Source organism: Leptodactylus fuscus, chromosome 5 (assembly GCF_031893055.1).
Source record: "Leptodactylus fuscus isolate aLepFus1 chromosome 5, aLepFus1.hap2, whole genome shotgun sequence".
Taxonomy (NCBI): Eukaryota; Metazoa; Chordata; class Amphibia; order Anura; family Leptodactylidae; genus Leptodactylus; species Leptodactylus fuscus.
This window is the reverse complement of record NC_134269.1, coordinates 153,099,194-153,121,903: the sequence shown is the minus strand read 5'-3', so window position 1 is coordinate 153,121,903 and position 22,710 is coordinate 153,099,194. Positions and strand designations below refer to the sequence as shown.

Sequence of the window (22,710 nt, the reverse complement as noted above, 5' to 3'; positions counted from 1 at the left end):
GTTAAAGCGCCCTGATGTACTTTTTTAGTTAATTTTGTAGAGTAGTTATAACCTTAATTTTTAAGTGACTCTTCAAATGTAATAAATATAACACAATTCTAATAAAATTCTTGTCTATACCATTTCTCAATACCCTAAAATAAAGCAATGCAAAGTAATGTTTTGCTTTAAAACACATTGCATTTAATGTTCCCAAAGCCAGATGGCACATAATAACATAATGCACCACCATCTGGTTCTGCAGAATCAGTCTCTTGTAGCTAGAATCAGCAGGAATCTTCTGTTCTAATGCCTGCAAGATTTCAGACTTAAGAAGACTTTAACACTTAAAGAAGAACTCCAGCAGGGAGACAAGTCCCCTCTTAGTCCTAGATTTTTTTTTCAAGCTGGGATATTGAATAAACTGGGAGCAGACTGGTACTGGGTATGAACTGTAGCCTAATCCCTGTACAATGGGGAGGCACCATTGCATTATTACATCATATCTGATCAATTATAAATCATTCATTTCTAGGTTTGTTATAATTTTATAATAATTATTATAAGATAAACATCTAGCCCGTTGTTAAATGCTTTCATAGTATCTGTCATTGCTAGGCCTTATGGTAGGGCGTTCCATAGTCTGACTACTGTAACAGCACAGAACTCTTTCCTGTATTACTGCCTATATCATGTTTCCTGTACACATATCTATTTAGACATGTAAGGGCGGGTTCACATCTGCGCCCAGTCTCCAATTTAGCCAATCCGGCCGGTTTCCGTCTTCTGCCCTGCGAAACTGGACTGGAGACGGAAAACCAGCGGTCAGCTTTCAAACCCATTCACTTGAATGGGTTTGCAAGGGTGACCGCCAGTGTGCGTCTTCTGCATGTCTGCGGGGAAACCGTTTTTTTAGCCGGACACAAAGTCAGACATGCTGGATGAATCAGTGATGAACTCGCTAAAAGGAAACCATAGAAAATCATACAAATTATGAAAACCATGGAGGAAACGCATCATGGTTTTTCACAGAAATTCCACTGAATTTTTCACTGCGGACTTTCTGTTTCAATTACACCTATAGGGAAACCACTGGCATTTCCGTAAGTATAATCGACATGCTGCGATTTCCAAAAACGGAACGATTTTGGAAATTGCATCAATTCCACTGCACGTATTTGTCTGCAATGTGTGGATGGGATTCACTAGAAGTGAAGAGCGAAGTGACTTGGCGATGATAAACTTGTAGAGATGAAGGCCATCACTCCGCTATATGTATGACATTTAAGACCATGATAAAATCTTATGTTATACTATGAAGTTTTTATTTTTAACTGGAGGCAAAAAATTTAGGCTAGGACACAAACAGAGAAAGCGTTTACCTTGTCAAGTTCATCTTCTATCTGACATGCTGCCAACCCAAGGCCATCAAACTCTTCTTCTTTAACCTTTTTAATAATATCATAGACCAATTGGTAATCCTCTGCCGTGATACTGGAGAAATTCACATGATGAGGAATAACACTGTGGCTGAGATTTCCCGCTTGTAAAAGTCTCACAATCTTTCCTGCATTTCTATAATAATAAAGATATCCAAAAGTATATTTAATATGCTGATATTACACTATATAATAGGTGCATAAATGAACTCAGACTCTTACTCGGAGATGCAGCCCTGATACACAATGTTTGCCTTGAATCCTAATACAGCAAATACGACCAATGTTGCCAAAACTGACGTAAAGAAGTTGATAAGTGACACCAAGACGGCATCAAAGTGGCAATTGTTGTCTCGCTTGTTGTAGCTCGAAAAAGCAATAACTCCTCCAAATCCTAAACCCAAAGCAAAGAACACTTGTGTCGCTGCTTCTCTCCAGACTTTAGGCTCTAGCATTATTTCAAGCTGAAATGAGAAAATATGTTACTAAGAAAGTTTCTAGTAAGTGTTTCCTTGAGATTGTTCACTATTCTTGCGTTAGACATTGTTTTAGCTTGGTGATATCAAATGAACTCAACCCTGAGAATGGTGATGAAGAACAATATCTAGCATAAAAGTAACTAAGATACATGAAACCACATGCCAAGAATTCATAGTTTTTTGCATGTTAGAAGAAATTCTAATACATGACACTAGGTGGCACTGCACACTAGTATCAATGACCGTTATTATCACCACCAGTTCCAGGTATGGTGCGTCATATAACTTCCTATAATTCTATAGGCATTATGAGTAATGTACAGACATGAATCAAGCATTTATAACAGTGTAAAAAATTTCTTTATCCTCATAGGCTGTAATTTACATTCAAATAAAAGCAAAACTAAATTAACCCCTTCACACATCAGCCTTTTTCTTATTTTCATTTTTTTACTCCTTAGGCCATAATTTTTTTTATTTTTCCTTTCTCTGTGTCATATTTGGGCTTCATTTTTGCAGGACAGATTGTATTACGTAATAGTACCATTTAATATTTCGTATGATGTACTAGGAACCTGGAAAAAATTTAATATGGGATCGATTTAGAGAAAAACTGTGTTTTTGCGACTTTCTTACGGGCTCTGTTTTTACAGCATTAACTGTGCATCCAAATTTTAATTTAACTTCTATTGTGTAGGTTGTAACAGTTATGGCAATGCCAACATTAGGTTAAGGCCCCATATAGTGGGCAAAACAGCGCTGCAGGAAAAAATGCAGCTGCAATGCATCTCGCATCTCTGCAGTGCTTTCTACTTCAATTATACCTATAGGGAAACCGTTGTGGCTTTTCACGAAATGTGCGGATGGGATTTGCTAGAATTAAATAGCTATTGAGGCCTATCACAGGTATGCTTCAATGCCTGTAATACTATGCCAGGCCCAGGAGCCTTCATGAAGCTACCAGCTGTCATAGGAACAGGACAGTTCACGTGATATTGCCTTACAGGAGCCGTACTGCACTGGAGAAACTACCGGAGGTGTTAGGGAAGGCAGCTGGGGGCACCTGAGGGGAGATCAGGGGTATTTGCAGTAATACCAGTGATCAGAGTCCTCTCTGATTGCGGACATTTTCACTTTATGAGTCTCCTGTGTATAGAACAGCAGAGACCCAGCATCTATAGTGGCCATAATGCTGCAGAGTGACCACCCTCCGCAGTACTATTAATATGGGTGTCAGGAATGGGTTAAATAAATAAAACATAAAATATAATGACTTTTACCATTAATCACATTAATAATTATCCACCACTGATCACAAGAACAGGGGTTCAAAAGGTCCCCTTAAAGGTAATGTGTCACCATACGTTTTGAATTTTTGGTGAATCTTAAAAAAAAAAAAAAAACGGAAAATCTTGAAAAAGTTTTCTGTAGGAGATCTATTTCCAGCAGCCTCCTCACTTCTCAGCATACTGATGGTCACAGTTTTCATGTACATGTAGATGAGACACAGAATCCACCAGTCACAATAGAGGATTGCACAGTTTGAGCCCGTTCCCATGATGTAACACGCCGCTCATTCTGACACGTAAACACGTATCAGAGTGAGCGTTTCAAAACAGATCCCATTGACTTCAATGGGTGCCGTCTTACGCACGCTACACATTGAAATCAATGGGTTAAAAAGCCTTCCATTGATTTCAATGTGTAGTGCGCGTAAGACAGAACCCTTTGAAGTCAATGGGATCTGTTTTGAAGCATTCACTCTGACACATGTTTACGTGTCAGAATGAGCGGCGCGTTACATTGTGGGAACGGGCCCTAAATCTCCCATCTTTGTGCAATGACCCTGCACAGGTCACAGAACATGCCTAGAAAACTCTCCTATAGAAGGCAATAGGGTCTGCTCCAGACCATTGTATATATGGGCCAAAGTCCATCTCCAGACTATTTTAGGCTTATTGGCAAGAGCTGGAATTGCAAAACATTTAGGATATTTCTAAATATAGATTATAGCATGGAAAATTAAAAACATCACCAAAAATTCTTTAAAAAATGTCAATTAAACAATACATCATTTACTGATGACACATTACATTTAATACATTTAAGACTCTATTCACATATATGGGCTTGCTGAGACAGTTATCTCCAGCAAACCCCATAGAAATGAGTGAGAGGTGGCTAAGCATGTGTAACATTCACATGAAATACTTGCAGTCCCCCAATCTTTTGGTCACGGGAGGTCCCAGCAGTCAGACTCCTAGGGATCAGACATTTATAAGTGCCACCAGGGGAAACCCCATTAATATTAAACTAGTGGAAATCTTGCTAATATACTAAGGGTGGTATCATATAGCTATAGCTAGCTAACATAGCTAAAAAATAGTAGTGCCTACATGTGATGTGAACAGTGTCAAACCAGCTCACATTTACGTTGTTGAGACCGAATATTAACTGGAATTGTGAAATTTGTTCTATTTGTTTAGTATTAACAATCTCTGTCTTGTTGTATTAATGAAGGTCATGAAGTCTTCACACACTGTCATTCCTTCTCTTCCTCTCTCGTGTTTACCATTAGTTCAGGACAATCCATCTTACGACCCTTTGTTTTGTCTTCAGCCAAGGAAAATAAATACTTCAAAATAAGCTAAAATTGTAAATTTGTTCCATGACCCGGGACATAGAGCATCCACAAAGTCACATAAAACACTTTCAATGATTAAATCTGCATAACTCTTTATATATTGTCCATATGGCCTTCATAGCCACTAGAACATATAGCCTCCTTATAGACACTGCAGGGATAGGATCTATGCATGCTTCCTACTAAGGGAGGGTTCACACCGAGTAAAGTGCCGCGTGATGTGGCACATATACGCCATGTGAGATTTTGCGGGCTGTATACGCTCCCATTATTTTCAATGGGAGCCGGGATCGTATACGTGGCGCTATTTTGTGGCCGCAAAATCACGGCTGCAAAATAGTGCTGCGTATACGATCCCGGCTCCCATTGAAATCAATGGGAGCGTATACGGCCCGCAAAATCTCACGCGGCGTATACGTGCCACATCACGCGGCACTTTACTCCATGTGAACCCTCCTTTACATTCACTCCTATATAGCTGACAAAACCTTTTATGCCGAAGCTAAGGCTGAGGCCACATGCAGCATTTTTTTGTGGTAGATTTTGATTCAGTTTTGAACCAAAGCCAAGAATGTCTACAAAAGTAATGGGAAATATATAAAAAGATCTTATAATTCTCACTTTTTGCTTAATCCAATCTGCTGTGTTTCCAAAAACTGTGTTTTCACAATCTCATCTCATCCAGAAACTCATCCACTTTGCATGTACTGAAAAAAGCACAGTGTTTTCAGTACCTGCAACTATCCTTTACAGTAAATTATACTGCTCGGCATAATTCTTTTAACAATGGGAATTCTTGACAAATGTATACGTATGAAAATGTATTAATAGATTCTTACCTTTGGCGTAAACATGTGTCTAATGCCATCAATCGATCCATTTAAGAGCAAAGCTCGCACAAGGAAACATGTAAGAACCACATATGGAAATAGAGAGCTGAAATACATGACCTATGGAGCAAAAATACAGAATATATTAGTCCACGTCACAGTCCTATCTATCTATTTCTTAATACATAGATCAATGTATGAATTGGTTGGTCCATGAATGTAAGCCAGAAAAGATTCCCAACATTAGCATACAGGCATCACTAGGACGTACGTCATCACTATGTCTCTTAAAGGGGTTATCCAGGATAAACTGATAATTATCTCCTAAACTAACCCCCTCCCCCCACCTACTGTACTTCAATTTTTTTAAAATCTATAATTACCCTGCTTATTCTGTTATGCACTTAGGCCTGTTTCACATCTGCGTTTGGGCCATTTCGTTCCCCTCTCCGCATGAAGAATTTTTCGTCGGACACTGAGCGGAAACCACACGGACCCCATTATAGTCTATGGGGTCCAAGGATTTCCTTAGGTAACTGCTTCTTTATGCGGATTAGGTTTCCGTTCAGGGGGTCTCCAAGCAGACTCCCCAACAGAAACCCATGCGAAGATGTGAATCGGGCCTTAGAGGCTGAAAAGGCTGAAAGCCTAATATTTCTTCTAGCTTGCTACTATTGTATCTAGTCTGGGCAATTCCCTGTGACATTTACATAACAACTGAAAATATTGTGAATAAAGTACAAATTACTTGGTGGTTATTTTAGAGGCAGAGGAGCAGGTATAGAAAATAACATAGGCAGCCTAGTTTAATGGCATCTGACTCACACAAACTAGAGAAAGTATCGCCCTACCCTTTTAGGAAATAGGAGCCCTGTAGTTAGAAAGATTAGCTAAGGTGTGCAGCATCCAGCCAATTTTAGCTGGTAAATCCAAGGCAGAGATTTGTGTATCTTATTATTTGTAGAGATGAGCGAACACTAAAATGTTCGAGGTTCGAAATTCGATTCGAACAGCCGCTCAATGTTCGTGTGTTCGAACGGGTTTCGAACCCCATTATAGTCTATGGGGAACAGATACTCGTTAAGGGGGAAACCCAAATCCGTGTCTGGAGGGTCACCAAGTCCACTATGACACCCCAGGAAATGATGCCAACACCTCTGGAATGACACTGGGACAGCAGGGGAAGCATGTCTGGGGGCATCTAACACACCAAAGACCCTCTATTACCCCAACATCACAGCCTAACAACTACACACTTTACACACTCAATACCACCTCTCTGACAGTAGGAAAACACCTTGAAACATGTGTATTTGGCACTTGCAGTGAGGAGAGCTTGTCACCAGCAGTGAATTTGGCCCTTGTAGTAAGTTGAGGTTGGCACCAACATTTGTTTTGAAAATCAGGGTGGATTGAGCCTCTAACCAGCAGAGTTTGGGCAAATTCATGGTGGAGGGAGCCTCTAAACACCCCAGTTTGGGCAAATTCATGGTGGAGGGAGCCTCTAAAAACCCCAGTTTGGACCAATTCATGGTGGAGGGAGCCTCTAACCAGCCCAGTTTGGGCAAATTCATGGTGGAGGGAGCCTCTAAAAAACCCAGTTTGGACCAATTCATGGTGGAGGGAGCCTCTAACCAGCCCAGTTTGGGCAAATTCATGGTGGAGGGAGCCTCTAACCAGCCCAGTTTGGACCAATTAATGGTGGAGGGAGCCTCTAACCAGCCCAGTTTGGACCAATTAATGGTGGAGGGAGCCTCTAACCAGCCCAGTTTGAACCAATTCATGGTGGAGGGAGCCTCTAAACAGCCCAGTTTGGGCAAATTCATGGTGGAGGGAGCCTCTAAAAAACCCAGTTTGGACCAATTCATGGTGGAGGGAGCCTCTAACCAGCCCAGTTTGGACCAATTAATGGTGGAGGGAGCCTCTAACCAGCCCAGTTTGGACCAATTCATGGTGGAGGGAGCCTCTAAACAGCCAAGTTTTGGGAAATTCATGGTGGAGGGAGCCTCTAACCAGCCCAGTTTGGACCAATTCATGGTGGAGGGAGCCTCTAAACAGCCAAGTTTTGGGAAATTCATGGTGGAGGGAGCCTCTAACCAGCCCAGTTTGGACCAATTCATGGTGGAGGGAGCCTCTAAAAAACCCAGTTTGGACCAATTCATGGTGGAGGGAGCCTCTAAACAGCCCAGTTTGGGCAAATTCATGGTGGAGGGAGCCTCTAACCAGCCCAGTTTGGACCAATTAATGGTGGAGGGAGCCTCTAAACAGCCCAGTTTGGGCAAATTCATGGTGGAGGGAGCCTCTAACCAGCCCAGTTTGGACCAATTCATGGTGGAGGGAGCCTCTAACCAGCCCAGTTTGGGCAAATTCATGGTGGAGGGAGCCTCTAAAAAACCCAGTTTGGACCAATTCATGGTGGAGGGAGCCTCTAACCAGCCCAGTTTGGGCAAATTCATGGTGGAGGGAGCCTCTAACCAGCCCAGTTTGGACCAATTAATGGTGGAGGGAGCCTCTAACCAGCCCAGTTTGGACCAATTCATGGTGGAGGGAGCCTCTAACCAGCCCAGTTTGGACCAATTAATGGTGGAGGGAGCCTCTAAACAGCCAAGTTTTGGGAAATTCATGGTGGAGGGAGCCTCTAACCAGCCCAGTTTGGACCAATTCATGGTGGAGGGAGCCTCTAAACAGCCCAGTTTGGGCAAATTCATGGTGGAGGGAGCCTCTAAAAAACCCAGTTTGGACCAATTCATGGTGGAGGGAGCCTCTAATTAGCCCAGTTTGGACCAATTAATTGTGGAGGGAGCCTCTAACCAGCCCAGTTTGGACCAATTAATGGTGGAGGGAGCCTCTAAACAGCCCAGTTTGGGCAAATTCATGGTGGAGGGAGCCTCTAACCAGCCCAGTTTGGACCAATTAATGGTGGAGGGAGCCTCTAACCAGCCCAGTTTGGACCAATTAATGGTGGAGGGAGCCTCTAACCACCCCAGTTTGGACCAATTCATGGTGGAGGGAGCCTCTAACCAGCCCAGTTTGGACCAATTCATGGTGGAGGGAGCCTCTAAAAAACCCAGTTTGGACCAATTCATGGTGGAGGGAGCCTCTAAACAGCCCAGTTTGGGCAAATTCATGGTGGAGGGAGCCTCTAAAAAACCCAGTTTGGACCAATTCATGGTGGAGGGAGCCTCTAACCAGCCCAGTTTGGACCAATTAATGGTGGAGGGAGCCTCTAAACAGCCAAGTTTGGACCAATTCATGGTGGAGGGAGCCTCTAAAAACCTCAGTTTGGACCAATTCATGGTGGAGGGAGCCTCTAACCAGCCCAGTTTGGACCAATTAATGGTGGAGGGAGCCTCTAACCAGCCCAGTTTGGACCAATTAATGGTGGAGGGAGCCTCTAACCACCCCAGTTTGGACCAATTCATGGTGGAGGGAGCCTCTAAACAGCCAAGTTTGGACCAATTCATGGTGAAGGGAGCCTCTAAAAACCCGTTTGGACCAATTCATGGTGGAGGGAGCCTCTAACCAGCCCAGTTTGGGCAAATTCATGGTGGAGGGAGCCTCTAAACAGCCCAGTTTGGGCAAATTCATGGTGGAGGGAGCCTCTAACCAGCCCAGTTTGGACCAATTAATGGTGGAGGGAGCCTCTAACCAGCCCAGTTTGGACCAATTAATGGTGGAGGGAGCCTCTAACCACCCCAGTTTGGACCAATTCATGGTGGAGGGAGCCTCTAAACAGCCAAGTTTGGACCAATTCATGGTGGAGGGAGCCTCTAAAAACCCCAGTTTGGACCAATTCATGGTGGAGGGAGCCTCTAACCAGCCCAGTTTGGACCAATTAATGGTGGAGGGAGCCTCTAAACAGCCAAGTTTTGGGAAATTCATGGTGGAGGGAGCCTCTAACCAGCCCAGTTTGGACCAATTCATGGTGGAGGGAGCCTCTAAACAGCCCAGTTTGGGCAAATTCATGGTGGAGGGAGCCTCTAAAAAACCCAGTTTGGACCAATTCATGGTGGAGGGAGCCTCTAATTAGCCCAGTTTGGACCAATTAATTGTGGAGGGAGCCTCTAACCAGCCCAGTTTGGACCAATTAATGGTGGAGGGAGCCTCTAAACAGCCCAGTTTGGGCAAATTCATGGTGGAGGGAGCCTCTAACCAGCCCAGTTTGGACCAATTAATGGTGGAGGGAGCCTCTAACCAGCCCAGTTTGGACCAATTAATGGTGGAGGGAGCCTCTAACCACCCCAGTTTGGACCAATTCATGGTGGAGGGAGCCTCTAACCAGCCCAGTTTGGACCAATTCATGGTGGAGGGAGCCTCTAACCAGCCCAGTTTGGACCAATTAATGGTGGAGGGAGCCTCTAACCACCCCAGTTTGGACCAATTCATGGTGGAGGGAGCCTCTAAAAAACCCAGTTTGGACCAATTCATGGTGGAGGGAGCCTCTAAACAGCCCAGTTTGGGCAAATTCATGGTGGAGGGAGCCTCTAAACAGCCCAGTTTGGGCAAATTCATGGTGGAGGGAGCCTCTAACCAGCCCAGTTTGGACCAATTAATGGTGGAGGGAGCCTCTAACCAGCCCAGTTTGGACCAATTCATGGTGGAGGGAGCCTCTAAACAGCCCAGTTTGGGCAAATTCATGGTGGAAGGAGCCTCTAACCAGCAGAGTTGTGGGAAAGCAGGGTGGAGGGAGCCTCTAACCAGCAGAGTTGGTGGAAATCAGGGTGGAGGGAGCCTCTAACCAGCAGAGTTGGGGGAAATCATGTTGGAGGGAGCCTAGTATTAGCAGAATTGTGCAACGCTTATGGTGGATGAGTATGAGGATGCGGAGGAATTGGAGAGGTTGAGTACAGACATGGAGTTTCATGTTGGGGTGCTTTACACAGGTGGGCACAAAAATGAAGGCTCTATCCAGTGGTGGTTCATTTTTATCAAAGTGAGCCGGTCGGCACTCTCAGCTGACAGACGGGTGCGCTTGTCAGTGATGATGCCACCGGCTGCACTGAACACCCTCTCAGATAGGACGCTGGCGGCAGGACAGGACAGCACCTCCAAGGCATATAGGGCAAGTTCAAGCCACAGGTCCAACTTCGACACCCAATACGTGTAGGGCGCAGAGGGGTCGGAGAGGACAGGGCTGTGGTCGGAAAGGTATTCCCGCAACATGCGCCTATACTTCTCACGCCTGGTGACACTAGGACCCTCCGTGGCGGCACTTTGGCGAGGGGGTGCCATCAAGGTGTCCCAGACCTTAGACAGTGTGCCCCTCGTTTGTGTGGACCGGTGAGAACTTGGTTGCCTACTGGAGGAACTGCCCTCCCTGCCGCCACTGTCACATGCTGGAAACATCTCCATCATATTCTGCACCAATTGCCTGTGGCAAGCATTGATGCGATTGGCCCTCCCCTCTACCGGAATAAAAGACGAGATGTTGTTTTTATACCGGGGGTCAAGGATAGCAAAGATCCAGTACTGGTTGTCCTCCATGATTTTGACAATACGCTTGTCGGTTGTAAAGCACCCCAACATGAACTCAGCCATGTCTGCCACAGTGTTAGTTGGCATGACTCCTCTGGCCCCACCGGAAAGTTCAATCTCCATTTCCTCCTCATCCTCCATGTCTACCCATCCGCGCTGCAACAATGGGACGATTCGAAGTTGCCCGGAAGCCTCCTGTATCACCATCACATCATCGGACAACTCTTCTTCCTCCTCCTCCTCCTCCTCCATTAAACGCAGTGAAGCGGACAGATGTGTGGACCTACTCTCCAGCTGTGACGGATCGGATGCTATCCCTAACTCCTCTGTGTGATCTGAGTTATCCCTGATGTCAATCAGGGATTCTCTCAGAACACACAAGAGCGGGATTGTAAGGCTCACCATCGCATCCTCAGAGCTCACCCTCCTTGTGGACTCCTCAAAGACCCGTAGGATGTCACAAAGGTCTCTCATCCATGGCCACTCATGGATGTGAAACTGAGGCAGCTGACTTTGTGGCACCCTAGGGTTTTGTAGCTGGTATTCCATCAAAGGTCTCTGCTGCTCAACCACTCTATTCAACATCTGAAACGTTGAGTTCCAGCGTGTGGGGACGTCGCACAAAAGCCGGTGTTGTGGCACATGCAGGCGTTGCTGGAGAGATTTTAAGCTAGCAGCGGCTACTGTCGACTTGCGAAAGTGGGCGCACATGCGCCGCACTTTCACCAGTAGCTCTGGAACATTGGGGTAGCTCTTTAGGAAACGTTGCACCACTAGGTTGAAGACGTGGGCCAGGCATGGAACATGTTGGAGTCCGGCAAGCTCCAGAGCTGCTACCAGGTTCCGGCCGTTATCACAAACGACCATGCCTGGGCCCAGGTGCAGCGGCTCAAACCATATTGCCGTCTCATCGAGGAGGGCATCCCTCACCTCGGAGGCAGTGTGCTGTCTGTCCCCCAAGCTGATCAGCTTCAGCACAGCCTGCTGACGTCTACCAACGCCAGTGCTGCAACGTTTCCAACTCGTAGCTGGGGTCAATCTAACAGCGGAGGAGGAGGCGGTGGCGGAGGAGGAGGCGGTGGCGGAGGAGGAGGCGGTAGAGGAGGAGGAGGAGGGGGGTGTTCTTCTCGTGTCCCTGCCAGGAATGTTAGGCGGGGAGACGAGGTACACCGGGCCAGTTTGGGAAGCAGTCCCAGCCTCAACTACATTTACCCAGTGTGCCGTCAGTGAAATGTAGCGTCCCTGTCCGCATGCACTTGTCCACGCGTCGGTGGTCAAGTGGACCTTTGTGCAAAGCGCGGAACTAAGGGCCCGCCTGATGTTGAGTGACACGTGCTGGTGCAAGGCGGGGACGGCACACCGGGAGAAGTAGTGACGGCTAGGGACGGCATAGCGAGGTGCCGCAGTTGCCATCAGGTCCAGGAAGGCGGGAGTTTCAACAAGCCGGAACGCCAACATCTCCTGGGCCAGCAGTTTAGCGATGTTGCCGTTCAAGGCTTGCGCGTGTGGGTGGTTAGCAGTGTATTTCTGCCGCCGCTCCAATGTCTGAGAGATGGTGGGTTGTTGTAAAGAAACGCCTGATGGTGCCTTTGATGGTGCAGGAGAAGGAGATAAGACAGGACCAGGGGAGGATGAGGTAGAAGTCAACAAAGTGGCGGAGGCAGATGAAGTGGTGTCCTGGCTCGTCCTCTGGAGTGCATCGCCAGCACAGTCAGCAGTGGCAGTGGCAGAGGCAGAGGCAGAGGCAGTGGCAGTGGCGTGAACGGCAGGCGGCCTTTGTCCTGCCGTTGCTGCCTGCCACTGATTCCAGTGCTTGGATTCCAAATGACGGCGCATTGAAGTGGTGGACAGGTTGCTCTTCTCAGAGCCCCTAATCAATTTCGAGAGGCAAATTGTGCAGACAACACTATATCTGTCCTCGGCGCATTCCTTGAAAAAACTCCACACCTTCGAGAAACGTGCCCTCGAGGTGGGAGTTTTTCGGGGCTGGGTACGAACTGGAACATCTTGGGAGATTCCGGGTGTGGCCTGGCTTCGCCTAAGCTGCTGACCTCTGCCTCTGCCTCTAGCTACCCTTTTTGGTGCTGCACCTGCCTCAACATCCACACTACTTTCCCCGCTTGACATCCCCCCTGTCCAGGTCGGGTCAGTGTCCTCATCATCCACCACTTCCTCTTCCAACTCCTGTCTCATCTCCTCCTCCCGCACAATGCGCCAGTCAACTGGATGCCCTGACGGCAACTGCGTCACATCATCGTCGATGAGGGTGGGTTGCTGGTCATCCACCACCAAATCGAACGGAGATGGAGGAGACTCTAGTGTTTGAGCATCTGGACACAGATGCTCCTCTGTTAGGTTCGTGGAATCGTGACGTGGAGAGGCAGGTTGAGGGACAATGAAAGGAGCGGAGAACAGCTCTGGGGAGCAGGGACAGTTTGGGTTATTGTTCTGTAAAGCTTCGGAATTTTGGGAGGAAGGAAGACAAGACTGTTGGGTAATAGGAGGAGAGGAGGCAGAGTCTGACTGGCTGCTGGACAATGTGCTGTAAGCGTTCTCTGACAGCCATTGCAAGACCTGTTCCTGGTTCTCGGGCCTACTAAGGTTTGTACCCTGCAGTTTAGTTAATGTGGCAAGCAACCCTGGCACTGTGGAGTGGCGCAATGCTTGCTGCCCCACAGGAGTAGGCACGGGACGCCCTGTGGCTTCACTGCTACCTTGCTCCCCAGAACCATTCCCCCGACCTCGCCCACGGCCTCGTCCACGTCCCTTTCCGGGAGCCTTGCGCATTTTGAATTCCTAGTTAGAAATTGGCACTGTATACCAGTAGTAAAAATTGTGGGTGCACGTAACCCCAATATATTCTTTGAATTCCCAGTCAGACACTGGCACTATATGGCAGTAGCAAGAAATGAGGGTATTTGTATTCCCAATATACTCTTTGAATTCCCAGTCAGACAATGGCACTGTATACCAGTAGTAAAAATTGTGGGTGCACGTAACCCCAATATATTCTTTGAATTCCCAGTCAGACACTGGCACTATATGGCAGTAGCAAGAAATGAGGGTATTTGTATTCCCAATATACTCTTTGAATTCCCAGTCAGACAATGGCACTGTATACCAGTAGTAAAAATTGTGGGTGCACGTAACCCCAATATATTCTTTGAATTACCAGTCAGAAACTGGCACTATATGGCAGTAGCAAGAAATGAGGGTATTTATAACCCCAATATATTCTTTGAATTCCCAGTCAGACAATGGCACTGTATACCAGTAGTAAAAATTGTGGGTGCACGTAACCCCAATATATTCTTTGAATTACCAGTCAGAAACTGGCACTATATGGCAGTAGCAAGAAATGAGGGTATTTGTATTCCCAATATACTCTTTGAATTCCCAGTCAGACAATGGCACTGTATACCAGTAGTAAAAATTGTGGGTGCACGTAACCCCAATATATTCTTTGAATTACCAGTCAGAAACTGGCACTATATGGCAGTAGCAAGAAATGAGGGTATTTATAACCCCAATATATTCTTTGAATTCCCAGTCAGACAATGGCACTGTATACCAGTAGTAAAAATTGTGGGTGCACGTAACCCCAATATATTCTTTGAATTCCCAGTCAGAAACTGGCACTATATGGCAGTAGCAAGAAATGAGGGTATTTGTATTCCCAATATACTCTTTGAATTCCCAGTCAGACAATGGCACTGTATACCAGTAGTAAAAATTGTGGGTGCACGTAACCCCAATATATTCTTTGAATTACCAGTCAGAAACTGGCACTATATGGCAGTAGCAAGAAATGAGGGTATTTATAACCCCAATATATTCTTTGAATTCCCAGTCAGACAATGGCACTGTATACCAGTAGTAAAAATTGTGGGTGCACGTAACCCCAATATATTCTTTGAATTCCCAGTCAGAAACTGGCACTATATGGCAGTAGCAAGAAATGAGGGTATTTGTATTCCCAATATATTCTTTGAATTCCCAGTCAGACAATGGCACTGTATACCAGTAGTAAAAATTGTGGGTGCACGTAACCCCAATATATTCTTTGAATTACCAGTCAGAAACTGGCACTATATGGCAGTAGCAAGAAATGAGGGTATTTATAACCCCAATATATTCTTTGAATTCCCAGTCAGACAATGGCACTGTATACCAGTAGTAAAAATTGTGGGTGCACGTAACCCCAATATATTCTTTGAATTCCCAGTCAGACACTGGCACTATATGGCAGTAGCAAGAAATGAGGGTATTTGTATTCCCAATATACTCTTTGAATTCCCAGTCAGACAATGGCACTGTATACCAGTAGTAAAAATTGTGGGTGCACGTAACCCCAATATATTCTTTGAATTCCCAGTCAGAAACTGGCACTATATGGCAGTAGCAAGAAATGAGGGTATTTATAACCCCAATATATTCTTTGAATTCCCAGTCAGACAATGGCACTGTATACCAGTAGTAAAAATTGTGGGTGCACGTAACCCCAATATATTCTTTGAATTACCAGTCAGAAACTGGCACTATATGGCAGTAGCAAGAAATGAGGGTATTTGTATTCCCAATATACTCTTTGAATTCCCAGTCAGACAATGGCACTGTATACCAGTAGTAAAAATTGTGGGTGCACGTAACCCCAATATATTCTTTGAATTACCAGTCAGAAACTGGCACTATATGGCAGTAGCAAGAAATGAGGGTATTTATAACCCCAATATATTCTTTGAATTCCCAGTCAGACAATGGCACTGTATACCAGTAGTAAAAATTGTGGGTGCACGTAACCCCAATATATTCTTTGAATTCCCAGTCAGAAACTGGCACTATATGGCAGTAGCAAGAAATGAGGGTATTTGTATTCCCAATATACTCTTTGAATTCCCAGTCAGACAATGGCACTGTATACCAGTAGTAAAAATTGTGGGTGCACGTAACCCCAATATATTCTTTGAATTACCAGTCAGAAACTGGCACTATATGGCAGTAGCAAGAAATGAGGGTATTTATAACCCCAATATATTCTTTGAATTCCCAGTCAGACAATGGCACTGTATACCAGTAGTAAAAATTGTGGGTGCACGTAACCCCAATATATTCTTTGAATTCCCAGTCAGACACTGGCACTATATGGCAGTAGCAAGAAATGAGGGTATTTGTATTCCCAATATACTCTTTGAATTCCCAGTCAGACAATGGCACTGTATACCAGTAGTAAAAATTGTGGGTGCACGTAACCCCAATATATTCTTTGAATTACCAGTCAGAAACTGGCACTATATGGCAGTAGCAAGAAATGAGGGTATTTATAACCCCAATATATTCTTTGAATTCCCAGTCAGACAATGGCACTGTATACCAGTAGTAAAAATTGTGGGTGCACGTAACCCCAATATATTCTTTGAATTACCAGTCAGAAACTGGCACTATATGGCAGTAGCAAGAAATGAGGGTATTTGTATTCCCAATATACTCTTTGAATTCCCAGTCAGACAATGGCACTGTATACCAGTAGTAAAAATTGTGGGTGCACGTAACCCCAATATATTCTTTGAATTACCAGTCAGAAACTGGCACTATATGGCAGTAGCAAGAAATGAGGGTATTTATAACCCCAATATATTCTTTGAATTCCCAGTCAGACAATGGCACTGTATACCAGTAGTAAAAATTGTGGGTGCACGTAACCCCAATATATTCTTTGAATTCCCAGTCAGACACTGGCACTATATGGCAGTAGCAAGAAATGAGGGTATTTGTATTCCCAATATACTCTTTGAATTCCCAGTCAGACAATGGCACTGTATACCAGTAGTAAAAATTGTGGGTGCACGTAACCCCAATATATTCTTTGAATTACCAGTCAGAAACTGGCACTATATGGCAGTAGCAAGAAATGAGGGTATTTATAACCCCAATATATTCTTTGAATTCCCAGTCAGACAATGGCACTGTATACCAGTAGTAAAAATTGTGGGTGCACGTAACCCCAATATATTCTTTGAATTACCAGTCAGAAACTGGCACTATATGGCAGTAGCAAGAAATGAGGGTATTTGTATTCCCAATATACTCTTTGAATTCCCAGTCAGACAATGGCACTGTATACCAGTAGTAAAAATTGTGGGTGCACGTAACCCCAATATATTCTTTGAATTACCAGTCAGAAACTGGCACTATATGGCAGTAGCAAGAAATGAGGGTATTTATAACCCCAATATATTCTTTGAATTCCCAGTCAGACAATGGCACTGTATACCAGTAGTAAAAATTGTGGGTGCACGTAACCCCAATATATTCTTTGAATTCCCAGTCAGAAACTGGCACTATATGGCAGTAGCAAGAAATGAGGGTATTTGTATTCCCAATATACTCTTTGAATTCCCAGTCAGACAATGGCACTGTATACCAGTAGTAAAAATTGTGGGTGCACGTAACCCCAATATATTCTTTGAATTACCAGTCAGAAACTGGCACTATATGGCAGTAGCAAGAAATGAGGGTATTTATAACCCCAATATATTCTTTGAATTCCCAGTCAGACAATGGCACTGTATACCAGTAGTAAAAATTGTGGGTGCACGTAACCCCAATATATTCTTTGAATTCCCAGTCAGAAACTGGCACTATATGGCAGTAGCAAGAAATGAGGGTATTTGTATTCCCAATATATTCTTTGAATTCCCAGTCAGACAATGGCACTGTATACCAGTAGTAAAAATTGTGGGTGCACGTAACCCCAATATATTCTTTGAATTACCAGTCAGAAACTGGCACTATATGGCAGTAGCAAGAAATGAGGGTATTTATAACCCCAATATATTCTTTGAATTCCCAGTCAGACAATGGCACTGTATACCAGTAGTAAAAATTGTGGGTGCACGTAACCCCAATATATTCTTTGAATTCCCAGTCAGAAACTGGCACTATATGGCAGTAGCAAGAAATGAGGGTATTTGTATTCCCAATATACTCTTTGAATTCCCAGTCAGACAATGGCACTGTATACCAGTAGTAAAAATTGTGGGTGCACGTAACCCCAATATATTCTTTGAATTACCAGTCAGAAACTGGCACTATATGGCAGTAGCAAGAAATGAGGGTATTTGTATTCCCAATATATTCTTTGAATTCCCAGTCAGACAATGGCACTGTATACCAGTAGTAAAAATTGTGGGTGTATATAGCCCCAATTCTATTGCTAGGGGACTTGCAGGGTATTTCTGGGGTGAAGGTGGGGGGGCACACCGTTGGAACGGGTATCGGGGTATATATCGGGTATACGGGAATACACTGACAGTGTATTCCATTCAGGATCCTGGGAAAGCTGGGTTGCGGCGATTGAGCCCGTCAGTGCCACGTTACACTGACAAGCTTCTCCCTGGAATTTAGCTCTTACAAGAGCTGTTGGTTGTCTTCTCCTTCCTATCCTAGCCTGTCCCTGCCTACCCAGAATCTAAGCCCTAGCTAGCTGGACGGAAACCTCCGTCCTCGGTGAATTGCAAGCTCAGAATGACGCGAAGCTGGGCGGCGCTGTTCTTTTAAATTAGAGGTCACATGTTTTCGGCAGCCAATGGGTTTTGCCTACTTTTTTCAACGTCACCGGTGTCGTAGTTCCTGTCCCACCTACCCTGCGCTGTTATTGGAGCAAAAAAGGCGCCAGGGAAGGTGGGAGGGGAATCGAGTAATGGCGCACTTTACCACGCGGTGTTCGATTCGATTCGAACATGCCGAACAGCCTAATATCCGATCGAACATGAGTTCGATAGAACACTGTTCGCTCATCTCTAATTATTTGTGAAAATAGGCATTAGGAAAATTCCATTTCCTTTTGCCTACATCAGATATGCCTCCCACTACATTCTAGAAGAAGGCTGGAGATTACATGATATCTTTTATCATTTATATAAATTGTATAGTGAACAAATTGGTACATACAGTATATTGTTTTGTAATAACATAGAACATAATGCTACAGAATTAGAATGATTTCCCTGCCCCTTTTTATGGCCCTAATAGCATGCTCATATATACTCACTTTGCCAGAAGACTGAATGCCTTTTATCATAGCAAGACACACCATAATCCATGCGGCTAGTAAGCACAAAGTCATCTTCCAGTTGAACCCTCCACCTTCTGAAATTGAGTCAGAAATATTTAAGGCTTCTCTGTACCAATAGTATGTAGTTGCAGAACTTTTCTCGCATTCAGGTTCAATATCTGAAATACAATAAAACTATATTGTAAATTGTGTCATTCCTCTTAGGCTAAGGTGCCACTTAGCAAAAAAACTGCAACGCATAGCATTTTTCTCCCGCAGCGCTCTTCACAGAAAGGGTGCGTTCACACGATGTAAAATTGTGAACCGCAAAATTACGGCCGCAAAATTACGGGTGCAAAATAACGCGGCGTATACGCTCGTAACTCCCATTTAAATCAATGGGATCTTTTTGAGCGCTCAAACTCTGACACGCCGTATACGTGCCAGATCACGCTCAATTTTACATTGTGTGAACACACCCAAAGTCTGCAGAGGTTTCCTATGTGGACTTTCTGCTTCCATTATACTTATAGGGAAACCACCAGCGAAATGGTTTTGGAAAGTGCAGCGTTTCCGCTGTAGGTATTTTTCTGCAATGTGTGGAAGGAATTTGCTGCAGTGACGTTTATGCCATGTGGGGCCCCGGCCTCAGACCCGCTTTTCCCTGACCTAATGGCTGTTTAACAATGGCCGTGTTGGTCCATTGAAGCCCATTGAATGGGCTTGTTCACAATAGTTAATAATGGCTGTGTGATGCCTTTGGGTCTATCTTTATGTTCATGAAAATGAAGAAAGATAGAGCATGTCAGTATTTTTGATCAAAAAATGGCCATGTGAATAGATACATAGACATTTATTTAGTTTTAAAAATGGCAGTCTGATGCTATTCCAAAAATGGCTGTCATACAGTCATTTTTCACTATTATGTGAATAAGGTCTTAAACATGTAACACACAATAGTATTGAAGTGAATATCACTTTTTAAACACCATTTATTGCAAATTTTCAGGCGTATTTAGAGCTCTGAAAAGTAAAATGGCGCTCAACTGGGTTCATATCTTTTTCTTTTGTGTTAACGGAACAGATAAAAAGAAAGGAAGCCAGGGACAAATTTATTTAGTAACAGGCACCAACATTGACTATAACAGTGTCTACCATGTTTGCGTTATTGGTGTCTGCCATTTTGCTGGATAAAATAGCTCAGCTTGCCGCATCTGTGTAATAGTTTGAATAATATTCAAGTACAGGAGAACTTTCTTAGAATGACAAATGTTTGCACTAGTTTGACACTGTTTCTCATGTATTTTATTCCAAGGATAATAAATATTGCATATGTTAAATGCTCACAGGTATAAGAAGCATTTTTCACCAAAGGGCATTGGTCCCAAGGTAGAGGATGCTGGAAGGACTGTGAAAAGTAAAACAGACTCCATCCAATGATGACATTGTAGTACAGAGCCACAAACAAGCAGACCTGTAAAATAAAATAAGTGTATAAATTCATAGATATGGAAAGAACAGTTACAAATTTACTAAGACTAATATTAGTTTTACCATGTAGGCTTAATATGTGTCCTATATAGTTGTTCAACCCATAACAAAAGGGACAGTGGGGAGAATCTATAAACACATCTACGCCAGATTTCTGGCATAGATGGGTAATATGTGGTGCATATTTGGCACAAGGCCCTTTCTTGTGCCACAGATGCGCCAAATCCCACATTCTATGCCTCGATTGCCAAAAGTGGGAAAAATGGAGTGAATTATACTGAAAATATATGCCGCAGATTTCCATAATGGCACTTAGACAGGGTTAACTAACCCACAGGGGAGTATATAAATCCCCTCACTGCGCACCTGACCTGAGGGGGAAGTAGTGGTACTATAGACCTCCAACCATTGCAAGAGTGGTGTATGGCACAGTACACTAACTGCATTATAGACAGAATACAGCATCTGTGAGCCTACGTCATATATAATAAACTGGGTACAATATTTAACAAAACTACCCACCATCATCCCTCCTGGGCCTGATCTCCTCACTGTCACTGCACAGCCCCCACACTAGTCATCTTGTTAATAGAGCAAAGGGGACTTACTCTAAGGCAAGAGTGTTAGCAGGTTACTGAGACAGGAACAGTCCAAAGTGAGGGCTACATAGCTTGCTAATACTTAAAAAATGTCAGCGTAGCTTTAAGGAATTTGTGAATAGGAGGCAGGTAATATTTGCATTTAGCTGTATAGTGGGCACCTAGAATTAATTCTAGGTACCCAGCCTGACTGCACACTGGCATGTGCTAGACTTATTAAGAGGCTGATACTGGATGATAAATTTGAAACAACTTAGGAATGTCTACTGCGAGGTCTGAGGCTAAGTTCACATCTGCGCTGTTCTCTCCGTCGTTCACGTACACCGGGGAACAATTGTGCCTGCTGAGTGTCCACCATTTTCATACTGCCAATTGTTGGCAGGGTTTCCAATGAAGATGGCACTGATGTAAATTTAGCCTGACTTTGTTACCAAATTTTGGCACAACTCTGGTGCATCTTAAGCCACGACCCCTTCCCAGCATGTCAGGATCATGTAAAGCTAAACCCCACCCCTTAGCCTTGTCATCTCTCATTGATACTTTTAGACAGATAAAAATTCAGTCCCATACTTATTTGACACAATGGTATGCTATAGGGCTTAGTAAAAATATTCCATATGGCAGGAAGACATCCTTTTTAATACACCATGAATGCGCCAATTAATAAATGCCCTGACATTTCACACACTATAGTAGAAATATACATACACATCTCATTATTCATTACAAGCCATATCATTTGGAAAAAGGAAAGGAGCTCTCGTATACAAACTGATCTAGATAAATTTTTGACTTTGCTACAGTAGGGCAATGTTCACATCTCCATCACAATTGGATGGACCAGTTTTCCCTCATTGGTTCTGGAATGCTAACAATCACTATGTTGAAAAGAATGGGTGCATTCCCTTTACAGATGCATGACTCAAAGCTGGTCACCTTTGATCTGTCTGCTTAATGACCTCTGGACCTTTTTGTTCAGGGTATTAGCTTCGTGACCCTCACCACTACCAGCAAATCTACTGAGATAACTTATTCACATACCAGCAGGCTCGAAGGTGGAGAATTGCTTTAAGGTCTGATTAAAGGTTACAGTGTTTTTTACTTTTATTACTGGTTGCCAAGTTGTTCCCCAATCCTTTTACATAAAAATTTTGGCCAATGTACAATGGCTTGTACTAACTACACACTACACCCCTGCTGATTGGATGTTATATTACCTCTCTTTTATTCCATTCTTTGATGTATATATATATATATATATATATATATATATACTGAAATTTGCATTAGTTGAATTTTATGAACGTTAACACAAACATACATATTTATTACTTACAATACAACTTGAAAATCCAATTCCACCCATTTTAGGGCTAATGTAATTCCAAACCCCAATACTTCCTCTACGAATTCTTTGACCCACCGATAACTCCAGGAAGAAAAGTGGAATTCCAATAACTAGCAGGAGTATTAAATATGGCACCAGGTATGCACCTAGAAAGAATACAAAAACATTCATTTAGGGGATCATTGAAATATAGGGGAGGTCATACTTTGTCATGGAGAGAAAAAAAACTCTGTGCATAAGTTGTTTTTTTTTACACTTACTTTACTTATTTCACTGTCTGAACATGAAATGCAATGTAAGCAAACTGTCAAGATATAAAAACATAACCAGTGCAGAAAACAGACATATTTTTTTCCTAAACACTAGTTAATTT

At 43.8% G+C, this 22,710-nt stretch overlaps 1 protein-coding gene across 1 annotated transcript in view; it reads right to left on the bottom strand.

The window, feature by feature from the left end:
* SLC6A15 (solute carrier family 6 member 15) overlaps positions 1-22,710 on the bottom strand; it is a 42,923-nt gene that overhangs the window by 6,380 nt on the left and 13,833 nt on the right. The window contains exons 3-8 of the mRNA XM_075274526.1: positions 22,326-22,483; positions 20,247-20,373; positions 18,897-19,078; positions 5,381-5,491; positions 1,641-1,882; positions 1,362-1,554 (exon numbers count right to left, since the gene is read on the bottom strand). Coding sequence (XP_075130627.1) covers positions 1,362-1,554; positions 1,641-1,882; positions 5,381-5,491; positions 18,897-19,078; positions 20,247-20,373; positions 22,326-22,483 — 1,013 coding nt within the window. The remainder of the gene's footprint in view (positions 1-1,361; positions 1,555-1,640; positions 1,883-5,380; positions 5,492-18,896; positions 19,079-20,246; positions 20,374-22,325; positions 22,484-22,710) is intronic.